Raw genomic sequence first — 13944 nt, forward strand, 5'->3', positions numbered from 1 at the left:
TACCCCCGCCCCGTGACGACAGTCCTACCCAAGGAATGATCTTTCCTTGATCTTCTGCCATTTAAATGCCGTTACCATGGCAACGCAGCTTCCGACACGTCCGAAAAATATGTCTTGCACATCTTCCCACCAAGACTATTGTGTGTGCCACATTTCATAAGCTTTTGTCAAAAACTGAGGAAGTAGTTCAATCTGCAAGATCTTTCCTTGATCTTCTGCCATTTATATGCCGTTACCATGGCAACGCAGCTTCTGACACGTCCGAAAAATATGTCTTCCACATCTTCCCACCAAGATCAAGGTGTGTGCCACATTTCATAAGCTTTGGTCAAAAAACTGAGGAAGTAGTTAAATCCGCAAGATCTTTCCTTGATCTTCTGCCATTAATATGCCGTTACCATGGCAACGTACTTTCGGGTACTGTCAAAAAATGCGTCTTGCACATCTTCAACCAAAGGCACACATCTGTACCAAGTTTCATGGAAATTGGGTAAAAACTGAGGAAGTAGTTTGCAACACAAAATTTTCCATCATTTTGGCTCATAATATGTGAGCTGTTACCATGGCAACATACTTTTTGTCACTGTCAAGAAATGTGTCATGCTGATCTATATCCTAAGACAAACATTCAATATGAATTCCATGAGAATTGGAAGAACACTGTAGAAGCAGTTTTGCCATGAAGCATTTTGCCCTATATTTTACCAATAACATGCCGTTACCATGGCAACGCACTTTTTGCCACTGCGGAAATATGTGTCTTGCACAGTATCATATTCAGATGAACATCTGTACCTAATTTCATAAAAATTGATCAAAAACTGTGGGAGGAGTTCACGACGCAAGATTTGTACCCATTTTTGCCCATAATATGCCGCTACCATGGCAACGTACTTTTGGGTACTGTCAAAAAATACGTCTTGCACATCTACAACCCAAGGCACACATCTGTGCCAAGTTTTATGGGAATCGGTTGAAAACTGAGGAAGTAGTTCGCGACGCAAGATTTGCAACGGACCGACCGCCCGACCGCCCGACCGTCCGCTGATTCCTATATACCCCCTTCAAACTTCGTTTGGCGGGGGTATAAAAAAAAGTCCTGGTTCTGGTCATTTGCTGGATGAGAAGACTGCAGCAATTTGTGATGTCACGTAGTGCAACAAGAAAGAGAATTTAACATATTTTCATTTTTCTGGCATAATGACAGAATATTGATTTGAATTTTCTAGCAGGCAGGGGGAATTATAATTCACTTCAATATTTGTCTGTAACAAGTTAAAGAAATGTATTCAATTAACAGAATTTTGTGTAAATTGTGGTATTCCCTTTATATTTTCTTTATCATTGTCCTACTGACATATATCAAGAATTGGTGTAATATCCTAATCGAAATTTTCCTCTTCTTACTATGAGACGATTAAACACTCTGACCATAATACCTAACAGCTTCCTTCTCATAACAAAATTAAATGCTGTTCAGTACATAATTCCCATAAGTCCCATGAACCTGCATATCTGTATGTTCTTTTTTTTTTTCTCTTAAACTTTCCATAATTTGCAGGGGGATTCTGAAATATATATCTTCCTCATTTCACTGGATCAGATGATATAGTATGTGGTCCACCAACCAGTTTCGGTAGGAAGTGAACACAGAATCAAAAATAATAAAATGTTAAAAAATACAATCTATAAAGATCAAATAAGTTATAGGAGGCTTCATTCAAAGAGCACTCCAGATAATCTAAACAAACTGAAACTTTTATCTCATCAATGCATACTTGTATTGTACACATGAACAATACATAGATCTGTCAATGTCTTCTTATTAATTAACCACTGTTATGACAAACAGAACAGTGAATTAATTCTCCCACCATCACAGCCATCACTTGAATTGGTAATGGTATACATGGTGGTAATCATTTTTTTTTTTATTCTTTTTTTAGATATAATGTAAAAATACCTGTTGCTATCATGGCCTCTCCTTTACATGTATTCTTCATGACACGAATGAATGCATGCAAGCCGTGTACCATGCATGTGTTTATACATCACTTCACATTTTGTCTCATTGTTAGCACTTCTTATCATTGAATACAAGGAAAAGTAGAAATTACGCGGTGCGTAATATATGTCCCCGCCGGAAGTAGCATTTAGTAGCAAAATGTACAATATAGGTAAAAAGATCAAGGTCAAAGGTCAAAGAAGTCAAAGGTCAAAATTCTATGTAGAAGTTTTGAAGCCCTCACCTAGTGCCATCACATAAAGCAAACGGAATCGAAATCGGGTTAGAAATGGCGAAGGAGTAGCATTTTGTAGCAAAATGTACAATATAGGTCAAAGGTCAAGGTCAAAGGTCACGACTGAAATTCTGTGTAGAAGTTTCAAAGCTCCCATGTAGTGCTATCATATAAAGCAAACAGAATCAAAATTGGCTCATAAATGACAGAGAAGTAGCAAATTGAAGATTTTGATCACACACGGACGCACACACGGACACACGGACGCACGGACGGACGCACGGACGGACGCACGGACGGACGCACGGACGGACGCACGGACACACACACGTACGGAGCCCGTTTCATAGTCCCCTGCTCGAACTCGTTCGGCGGGGACAAAAATGTGCAGTACAGTCTACTGTATGCATGAAAGGAGAAGAGTTTGAAAAAATATACCCAGCTTCATGCCTGGGCTATAAAGATACATCATAAATTATCATACCCATATTTGAAGAGCTACAATGTATGTGTATGTCATTTACAACTTACCATTATATATACAAACTGAGAGAAATGGAAATTGCTGTTGCTGTTTGTACAATCTCTTGTACATCTATAGTTTCATTTATATTTTTCTCTTTTTTTGGGGGGGGGGGTGATCTACAATGTATGAAAGCAAGTTTTTGGTGTTGGGGTTTGGTTTTTTGTTTTGTTTTTTGTTTTTTTAGAAGACAACATTTGGCATTAAAATTACATGCACTAGATTTGAAATAGACCAAAATATCGACGAGGCTTTACAGGTTTATACCACAACTTGTTTGTATCAAACATCCACACATACAATTGTACGATGAATGTGCAGAGGATATGACGAGATTTGCCAGTTATTTTGACTGGATAGAACAGTTTACATTATGTTGTTTGCTGTCTCTTATCAACACTTGTGAGAAAAGTGTCAGGAGTGCGCTGATAACAGTCTGATCGACAAAAGACAAGGGAGGACCGTATCTCAAATACCTATTGATTGATATCTCTACAAATGACTTTAACAGACACAATAATGCAATACTAACATCATGTAAGTTGCTGAAAGCCAACTTCAATTAAAAGTGTTACTTCTAGATAGAACTGTGTGAATGTAGGCTTTGGGCTCAGGTGATGCTGCAATGTTAACCAGTTGAAGACTAGTCCCAAGTACACACAGGCAAGTGTCTATGGGAAATATGTGTTGTAGGAAAAATCAGCTCTTCCTCATTGGGTCAATGATCTTTTGGTTTGATTTCTTCTTCTCAATTTAGAAAAACAAATCTTTGATGTAAAAATCTTTGATGTAGAAAAAAAAAAAAATCATACTAGTTGGTAGCTCTGTCAAAGTGATTACATGTAAGAATTTCCCAGAACTTCATATTTGTACATTTGTATGATTGGTGCCAAGTTTGGTAAACAACTGCAACTAAGGGTTTCACAGAAATTCATGGAAACGTTTACAAGTTCATGAATGATGGGCCATCACAGACAGCACAAAAGATGTGATAAAAATAATCACAAAAGAGCATCACCGTGATAGACATCTTCGACAATAGAGCCGACAATAACAGCACATACCTGCAAATCCTGCGATGAGGGTCTTCTGGTAGAATGGAAGTGGTCTGTCGGGGTTGTCTGCCGTTACCCTCTGCTTTATCGTCTCGTAGATGCCGAAACGAGCCATGGAGTAGCTGAGCTGTTGTTGGGGAAGTGTAGAGACATGCTCATTGGAAAACCAAGTTCAAATTAAGAGGAATGAAACTGGCAGAGTTGACAGGTTCAATGCCAAAAGCTTAAAAGTCACCTTCTGCACAAACTGAATCTCTCTAAAATTTATGATTCAGATTACTCCCAGTATATATATATATAAAAAAAAAAAAATAAGTGCTTTTTCTACTCCGACCTGGACAAGTTCTGAAGAGTCTTTCTCTAACACACATTATCAACAATGTACACTCGTGACTGCAAAAAAAAAAAAAAATTCGACTAGGCTTGTTTTGTCATTCTACATTGTATGTCAATTCAAATTTCCATGACATTACCTCAACGTATGATCTGTCTAACATAAGTTTGACTATTACTATTAGATAAATCAACAAAATCCAAATAGTCTTGGACTGGTACTGTATGGTAACTAGTCACAGCAACATAGATTCTACATGCCTACATACAATTTTATAGTAAAACCTTTGTTTTTGGCCCATTCAAATCTGTAAAACATTCTTGTACATGAATGCTAAACACAGTGATAGGTAAAACATGTTTACTCTTCTGAGAGAGCTCAGTGTTGTCCATTTCAATAGCCATACACCCGACAACATTTCTATTTGTGCCTGAGCATCAATGCAATTGAAATGTAAACATGAATGTCCTTGGTCAATTTTGATACTGAATCATTCTCCACAAAGAACATAACACAGATATTGTCATCGTGAATACTAACAGGAATGTACCCAATAAATTTTCTCAACAGATTCAGAAGAGTCCAGATAACAAAGCTACAGAAACAAACATCCTGCTAGCAAACAATATCAGTTAAAGGGGCATTCAAGACAATTTTCATAATTCCACATCATGTAGTACATAAATCAACAGCTCCATTTATAGATTTGTGGAATTTATTGTGGTCCATAAGCAGAAAAACCAATACTCTATAAATCATACACAAATTAGACTGAACATTATTGATGACATAGGAGCCTCACATATTTCAGAAATGTAGCAGTGTAATCTTGGTAATTCCATTCAATACTGCCTGCTTAATAAAGTTCACCCATGTAGATTTTATGCATGCCTTCTTCTTTTGTTCTGCTTCCTTGCATGAGCCCCAGCTTGGCTATTCTTATGGTGAGGTTGCCATGTCATCATCCTTGTTCAATGCAATTTGTTATATATTTTGAAAACATTTTTCTTCCTCATCCCAATTACTATATATTCTGAAACTCTGTACTCAGTATAACTATTATAACAATATTGTCCAAATGTTAAATTCTGAAAATCATCCGGAGGTCTCCTTTTAAGGAAGCCATGTCCAGAAAAGCAACACTACTTGACATGCTTGGCTTGTTGCAGAATGAGAAACCTCTTTCAGCCAAGCGTCTTTGATTGTGACAGATTTTATGCACAGCATACCATGCACAGCATCCTCAATAAAAAAATTGTTTAATACTGCAGAAACAAAGAATGCTTTTAATTTGGAGGTCTGTGGATTTGACGTACCTGTCGACACAGTGAGGCGCTAAGTCCATTGTAGAGCGCTAGGATGCCATCCTTCCGTACTATGTGTACCGCCATACCTGACGCTTTCATTTTCACTTGCTGTTGAGTCTGAAGGTGGACCTGTTAAACATGAGGAAGGAAACACGCATTGTAGTTGAAAGGGAAAGACAATCGAATATTGAGTTTGTTTTCATACATGTTTCTCACTGAAAAAGGAATTTGTCTGTTTGATGAAAATCATAAATGTTTGCTAAGCGCACATTTGCTATAATTAAGAAAAACCTTCTACACAAACAGATCATATATGGAAAGCACTTTTGCAAAGTTTTGGGATACTACTGTTTCTTCAAGATCGAGGAAACTGTACCCATGGTATTACTTTAACACAATGGTAATATCTGTTAAACACCAATAGTCAATTATACAACATGTTTATCACAATTGCTTTATACAAGTACAAGTGTATTTAATCATTTTCTCCTCAAGTAAAGGAATATGAATCAGAATAGACAAAGCAAAATTCTTTGTTCACTCAGCTTCAAACAACAACAGCTCAGGAAGAAAAAGTCAATGTCCAACTTTGTCGCACTAGGACAGGTTATAAAAGCTACATCCCCGTGCACTCGACATCATTCTAGATTACCTTCACAAGGTCCAGTGGATGTGTGATGCACGCGGCCCCCGCACCCGCCAGACCGCCAAAATAGAACCGTGCCACCTTCTTGGTGGTGTACTGCTTCTCGCCGCCGACCGAGGACCCCACGGCGCCGCCGGCACCGCCAGCACTGCCAGCACCACTAGCCAAGGGCGTGGTCACTTTGACAGGGGGTTGCATCCCTACCCCGCCCGCAGCAGGACTGACCACAACCGACGCCTGCCCTGTCATGTCCCTTTCGCTAGCCGTTTATGCGTGGATACCTGTAGTCAGACGAAAGATGGATACAGACATACAGACAGATAGACAGACAGACAAAAAAGGAGAATGAGAAAGAAAGACAGACAAACAGACAGAGAGAGAGAGAGAGGGCAAGAGAAAATGTAATTAATTACTAGTCAGGTCTGATGCATGGCAACTAGTCACTAATGACAATTTGCGGAAGAGTTACTCCACCTGCACAAACAGTCCCTCGCTCAGCAAAGGCAGAAGCATGAATAATGCAAATTTGCGCATAACCAACTTAATCATGAAGGAGGCCAACAATATAACATACTGTACACCATAAACTCACAGTGTGCCTACGTAATCTCAACCTGCCATAAAATCTACAGTTTGTATAAAAAGACTCACCTTTACTGTATGATTCACACACTGCCCATAGTAAGTGTATGTTCCATTGATAGAGCAAGTCAAGATTTGGGACCAATAAAATATATTCGCCAAGGTATTTTTATCACTTGATCCAAAGAAGAAGCCAAAAGGTCATACAATTGTGAAGCTCTTGGATCCAATAAACCCTTCATTCAAACACACACTCCATTTATGCCTGTGGTAATAACATCCAAACTATGAGCAAAGGGCAAAGTATTCATCGTTATAAAATTGATATATGTACACAAGAAAATACTTAATGACAAACTGAAAATGGAAACTTGCTGGTTACCATAAAGATGAAAACTGTTGTAATGAAACTCTACACAAACTCCTACAGCAGTTCAAAGCGACAAGCAAACATTAAAAAAACAAAACAACAACAACTTCCGCCCACTCAGCTTTCTAACGGGAAAACCACATAAAAGGATCAGGACTTTGAAAATGGCTTCATCACCGATAGCATTGATACTAGACTTCTACACTACAAACATGTAGCTGACATTCCAAGGAACATATCATTTTTTTCTTTTAATAATTCATCCTCATTTGTTTCTATCAAATACTCTTCAACAAACATTCTCTCAAAGAAAAGGGTTTGAAATACAATGCAGCACTTGTGACATCCATGGATATCTAAAGCACTTTGTAACTTTAAACTACATTGTACATCGTGATTCAATTTGCACTGTGACCTATACATACACACCTTTTGAAAAGTTACGACCCTCCAACTCTCCCACTATTGTAATCATCTACAATATGTACATTGTAGTTTGTACGTCCAGTATAGATATTCAGTGTTAGCGTTACAATGTGTTCAACAGATCAATTGCACTTCAAAAAGGTGAAACCTGTCAAACAAGTCAATTTTGAGTTTCTCATATTTTCTGAAAGAACTTCTTCTTCTTCTACAATACATTATTCTTCAGTATGGGGTCATAACATGAATGGGAGAGTGTATTTTCAGTAGTTTTTCTACTTGTGTAACCATTTTTTTTGTAGAGTAGTGTGATTAGAAATGCTGGGAGGTCCCCTTTCTTTTCTCAAAAAAATCCTTTACACACTCTTCACATTCAACTCTACAATTAACTTTTGAAAGGATTTCAATGTTACTGCTTTGAAAGTTGGCAGTGATCTTGGACAGAATGTGTTTAATAGAGCATGCTCAATTTCAGCTTAATCTGATAATCCCTTCATTGTGGTTTACATTCTGTTTTTTGTTGTCCTATTCATTGCACAGCCAGACAGTTAAATGATTTAGGGCTTGAATAGACCCTGTACAATGTCCGTCAAAGTCTCTTTTCTCAGTTCACACTTTTCCAGAGTGTGTGCTTTCTTTCCAAAATTTAGATAGGGTTCGGAGAGTCCACTTGAATTGAGCTATAGATACACCATTTTAAAGCTTAAAGAGATAGTACATTATTGGTGGAGATGAGGATTGGGCTTTTAACTCTTTGCAAGATACCAAGAAACCACTTATAACATAACACAAAACATACCATTCCATGAGGAATTCAAAGTTTATTAGATGAAAATCGGTTTCGGAATGGCTGAGACATCCAAAAACAAAGTAAAACAAAGTGGTCCTAATAAAAGGTGGGTCCCATCTTTTATTAGGATTGCTCTGTTTTGGATACCTCAGCCATTTCAGAATCAATTTTCATCAAATAAACGTTGAATCCCTCTTGGAATTACATGCTCTTTCATATTTCATAAGAGGTTTCTCATTATCTCACCAAGAAATGTTAGAAACCTGAAATTAGGTCTCAACCTTAACTGTAGTGTACGTGCCCTTTAATGTCTGCTCTTTCGCAATCTGCCCTTATGTAACTAAAAATCCATTTTTTTTTTTGTTTTTTTTTTTGGGGGGGGGGGGGGGGTTTGTGATGCAGGGTCACAACTGATACATTTTATTAATTTGCTCTTACTCTGTGTTGTGCTGATCACTGCACTACTGAGAGCCAAGAAAGTTGCCAAGCTACAATGGGCATTTCCAAGGTAAAGGGTACCAACTTGTCGCATTTTGGTCTGTCCATGTTACGCGCGTTCACCGTTAAGTCTAGAAATAGTATAAAACACAATGTTCAATAGAATTTTACAGCTGTTATTATCTTCTCTCATCAAAGTTAAGCCATTCAATTGAAAAACAATAAAGTTTCAATGAGCATTCATAATTTGACCTTCAGTACATAGATTTCTGTCCTGCATTACACGTGTTCACCCAACTTTTTATACTTTGGCATAAATTTTAATAGATTGCTTGTTTGAAGCAATTTTTGGGGCAAAGTTATCTCTCATTAAGGTGTTCTAGAAGATCAAATTGTATTGGGGGGTAATGCACATTGGAAACAGAAAATAAAGAGGCGTCCCTAAAAACTACCCTTTTACCGTGGAAATGCCCAATGTATGTACAATTTGTGTGTAGGGGGGGGGGGGGGCAGAAGGATTGACACATCAAAGTAAAAAAAAAAAAAAAAAAAGAAGAAGAAGAATTATACCACTTAAACAGGAGATAGAAAATAGGATATTAATGTTCATCCCTTTTGATAAAGATTTCATGACAACTTGGGACATGCTGTACATGTACATGTATAATACACAATCAGGGTTTAGGCAATATTTCCACTGATGGCTTCCTATCGACAGGAAGTAAAATTAAACAGGCTGTCTTGCACATTTACAGTTGTTCATGTACACTTCAAGGAAACCCTGTAGATGAAAAGAGTTCTGATCCCCAAGAATTGGCAAGCAGTTGGTTTGGAAGAGGGGAATACAAATTGTAAGTATGTCCTTAAATGTACCATTTCAAAAAAATGTCTTGAAAATTACTAAATTGTTTAAAGGTCCAGGGAAATCGCACTCTAAAGGCCTTTATAAACATTCAAATAATTGTAAATGTACATTGTATGTAATCCAACCTAACATTCCTTTGGAAATCTCAGATTTGAGTAAGAAAAAAAAGAAAGAAAAATACTACCAAGATTTTGAGGATTCATGCTAACAACGCCCGCCCCGAAAAAAAAAAAAATAATAATAATACAATTGTAAATTGTAGGCATGGCTTGTGATGGGCCATTGTGATGTCATGTCTGGAATTCTTAGCCAATCAGCTGTGCGGTAAAGTCCTACAAATTATGTGACCTTTCACAAAAGATGTTGAAATGACGACAAACGGAATTGAATTGTACTTACTTTGCATCAGTTTTTATGTGAAATTAAAAAATTCTCTCCATTCCGTATTGTAGTTTGGGAAGATTATGTGATTTTACACTGTACGTGCTTCCGAGGGCATCCTTTAGAAGAAAGTCGTGAGCAGACATTTTTTTTTTTTTTTTTTTCTTGGTAGACTCGGTACAGTCAGTTTTTGAGTTAGGTGGGCGAGTCCGGCCAATCTCGCAATACATTGCAATATAGAAAAATCATAATGACTGGTCTACGATATAATGTTTTATCTCCATCAAGCTACAACATATGACCAGTACTCACACACTAGCTCGCTGCTACTATACAGTTTAATACTGTATGCACTTCAAGGCATAAAGTGTTTGTTGTACATTTACAGTTCGTGTACACAGGATGTACAAAATGTACTGCTGCATTCCAGATAATTTTTATTATATTCCACATACTAAGAATCTTGCTATAGGATTAGTCAAGAGCTGATCACGTGATAAAGCGTTGTTCTGCCCATCACATCACCTGAGAAGAAAAGTTTGATACATTCTATGATGATAGTCATTTTGTTTTGCTGATCTCTTTTAGTCCACACAGTCCTAACGTGTGATAAAACTTACAATTTTGAGTACGGGCGAAATAAAAGTGCGTTGCACTGTGGTCTATCATTTGACCTGGGTCAAGTGATAGACCACAGTGCAACGCACTTAAGTGATAGACCACAGTGCAACGCACTTTTATTTCGGTGCCATGCGCAGTGCGCAGAGCAAATTCGTTGTTTTGTCATCTACGCGCATACGTCTAAAGTACCGTAAACTACGTAGCCTAAGCCCTGAGGATACCCTAAGACAGCTAGCTATAAAAACGGTTTCACATGTGGAATAAAATGGGAATATCTAGGACCCTATATGTGGAATATAAAGCAAATAATCAACTTTTAGTTTCAGGCAATGAGACAAACTATCACTTCCTCGGCGATCTGAATGTGTACGCTATCTTTCCTCAGCTGCGCTTCGGAAAGATAACTACATCCAGATCGCCTCGGAAGTGATAGTTTGTCCCATCACCTTCACCAACATTGATTATTTGCTTACCAGAAACAATGTACATAAATCAAAATCCCACTGATTTCATGGTATGAGGAATGAATCAGCATTTTTGTTTTGACTTTGTTATTCAAGTTGTGAGCAGATTGGGATGTACATACATGTACATCATCACTGAATACATTACTTTGCAGAACACTCAAAGATGAATACATGTACAAGGTGCTGTATGTGTATGGTTATCTGGAAAATTTCCTGATCATGAGCGACACTGCAAATTTATCAAACAATTTCAGTGAAAGGCTTACAGTGCTCTGGAAAGTTGTAGACTACATCAACTGCATCCATGTATTGTCTTTGGTTCATTTAGATATCAAATTATTACAGGGCGCATACAACATTTATAAAATGTACAATGTATCATTGGATCTCGTTATGACGAAGCTTCATTAACTATGATTTTGGTCTTCATGGCATATTTTGTACAACATGTACATGTAGGTGAACAAATTTATCTAAACCTCAACATGTATTTCAAATCATGAATGTTCAAAACCATGGTATACATAAAATTAAACAAACAAAACTATAATCATTTTTCAAATTCATGAAATGAAAAAATGCCTAAAATTATTTTGTTCCTACCAGTACTACAAACATGCACAGTGAAATACTGGCGCAAGCGTCTGCTTAACAACCGGCACGTACAATGTATGTTGCACAGGTACAGCTGTATTTGATATTACGGCACAAGTGAACTTGTAATTTACACAATTTACCCTCAGAGCTGCACTAACTAGCATGTGGTACGGGCTGTACTGGTTTTTAGACTGTACCAGGGAGGTGGAACCCCCTCCCTGACTTTTAATTGTAGAGTACACAAAATGTACAAAATACTGTGTGTTCAGTTTAAGTTTTTTTCACAGTATTTTATGACTATAAAAGCACTACACTATGCATTCAGACAATGGGGAGGAGAAATGTTGCACTTACCCAGAGCTGATTAAAGGAAGAAAAAGACAGTCAAATTGCCAAACTGAGCACAGCGTTGTACAAAGAACCATGTGACAGGAGGTATAGAGTACAAACTAAAATGCTATGTCTGGGCATTAAGAATTCCCCTCCCCTATCCCCCATCATCTTTACAGAAAGGAAAGAGAAATCATATTTAAGCTGGTACCTGCTGTAAAGTACAAGGTACGCACATCAGTGCACCATCATTTCAAACTGCACTGCGGAGGCCACAAACATACATGTACTGCCCCCCTTCCTTGCCAGTATCTTTTTGGGATTTTTTTTTTCTTTTTTCCCCAGACAGGAACTGATCTTGGATGTATTAAAATATATTTGCTGGTAGTGATCTGTGGACAAACGCATGCATGTGTGGATACGTACTTGTACAGATGTATGTATGTTACATTCCTTTACATTATGTAATCAACCCTCACTCTGATATGAATGCCTTCACTACAACTTAAATTCACACTCTTGGACAAAGACTACAAGACCCCGTTTACATTAACAACAGTGCGGGGCTGGGCCCGCACAACAACAACAACAGTGCGGGGCTGGGCCTCAATTGCGGGGCCAAGCCCCGCAATTTTGTCCGTTTACACTGCCGGGCTCGGCTGCACTTTTAATTCAAACCTTTCAATATATTTTTCGTAGTGGCGCTCTGTTGTAAACACAATTTGGTATAGTCTAGTTTTCAGACCCTTTGCCAACTGGATTCCTTGGCGACGAATGTCGCCGTTCGGGCAAAGGCCTTTGCCGAAGGAAAAATCCTTTGCAGAACAAAACCACCTTAAACTATATTAGTTTACGACGTTGAGGGGGTTAATATCCTGAATAGTGAAATAGTACGGGCAGAGGGTTTGGAAGCCAGACTAAAATTGGCCACGCATTTGGCCCAGTTTGTGTTTACACTGAGAAAAGGCCAGGCTCGGCCACGGGCAAGCCGCGGCCGAGACCACCTCCAGAGCATGGCCAAATGCGCAGCCAATTTTGGCCCCGCATTTGGCCTTTTGCGCGTTTACACTGAAATGAAGGCGGGCTTGGCCGCGGCCGAGCCTCGCACTGTAAACGGGGTCCAAGTTTAGTAACCTGGGCTGGAAAATGCCAGTACTCCAGACTCTCTTTCTCACAAAAATATTGGCCCTGACTTTGACAAAATCAATGATCATGAAAAATTTTGTTGTGCCTTTGGCAGGCATACTACCAAAGTGTACTTTGCAGGATGATTTTGTGATTTGACTGATCATGGCAATAAAAGATAAGTTATGGGAGCTCTCCTGGTATTCATTCATGCACTATTAAAAAGTACAGTACGGCTGTATAGGCATTTGTTGTAGTGAGTGAAGTGTTTTCATGCAATATCATGGGTGTACTGTATAGTGTACATAAAAAGACACTGGCTTTAATTGCAGGTCTGCTATATTGACACAATGCATACACTATGTACTACTGGAAAATGGAAATATTTCAGGATATACATTGTACACATGTACAAGTACATGACTTGTATACATGGCAATTTTCATGAAACTCTGTACATGTACAGTGTACATGTACTACAGTACATTGTACATCAGTATGCACAACTGTACAATGTGTTTAATAAACGGAATATAAACATACCGGTATTCTATACAGTGGACTCCTGTTATTGAACAAAGTCATCAGGACCAGCAGTTTTTTTTTTCATTATATCTCAAAATTTTGTTATAACCAAACAAATAAACAATAAAAAAAAAGCAAATAATGTTGCAGCCTAAAGTTTTATTTCGTTATAACTATGTTCGTTATAACAGGAGTGCTCTGTATCTGTCAAGTAATCACTTCCTTTTTATTTAGTACTTCATCTCTGAAAGAGATCGAAGTCAATGCTTTTTATACCCTGCCAAAAAAATAAACAAAAACAAAACAGCTTTTCCATATAACAGGG

General features: G+C 38.0%; 1 protein-coding gene across 1 annotated transcript in view; it reads right to left on the minus strand.

Moving 5' to 3' along the window:
* LOC140231762 (mitochondrial dicarboxylate carrier-like) overlaps nucleotides 1-13944 on the minus strand; it is a 38813-nt gene that overhangs the window by 15958 nt on the left and 8911 nt on the right. Inside the window, exons 2-4 of the mRNA XM_072311913.1 lie at nucleotides 6112-6386; nucleotides 5469-5588; nucleotides 3828-3945 (exon numbers count right to left, since the gene is read on the minus strand). Coding sequence (XP_072168014.1) covers nucleotides 3828-3945; nucleotides 5469-5588; nucleotides 6112-6354 — 481 coding nt within the window. The 5' untranslated portion in view covers nucleotides 6355-6386. The remainder of the gene's footprint in view (nucleotides 1-3827; nucleotides 3946-5468; nucleotides 5589-6111; nucleotides 6387-13944) is intronic.

Source organism: Diadema setosum, chromosome 8 (assembly GCF_964275005.1).
Source record: "Diadema setosum chromosome 8, eeDiaSeto1, whole genome shotgun sequence".
In the NCBI taxonomy this organism is placed as follows: domain Eukaryota; kingdom Metazoa; phylum Echinodermata; class Echinoidea; order Diadematoida; family Diadematidae; genus Diadema; species Diadema setosum.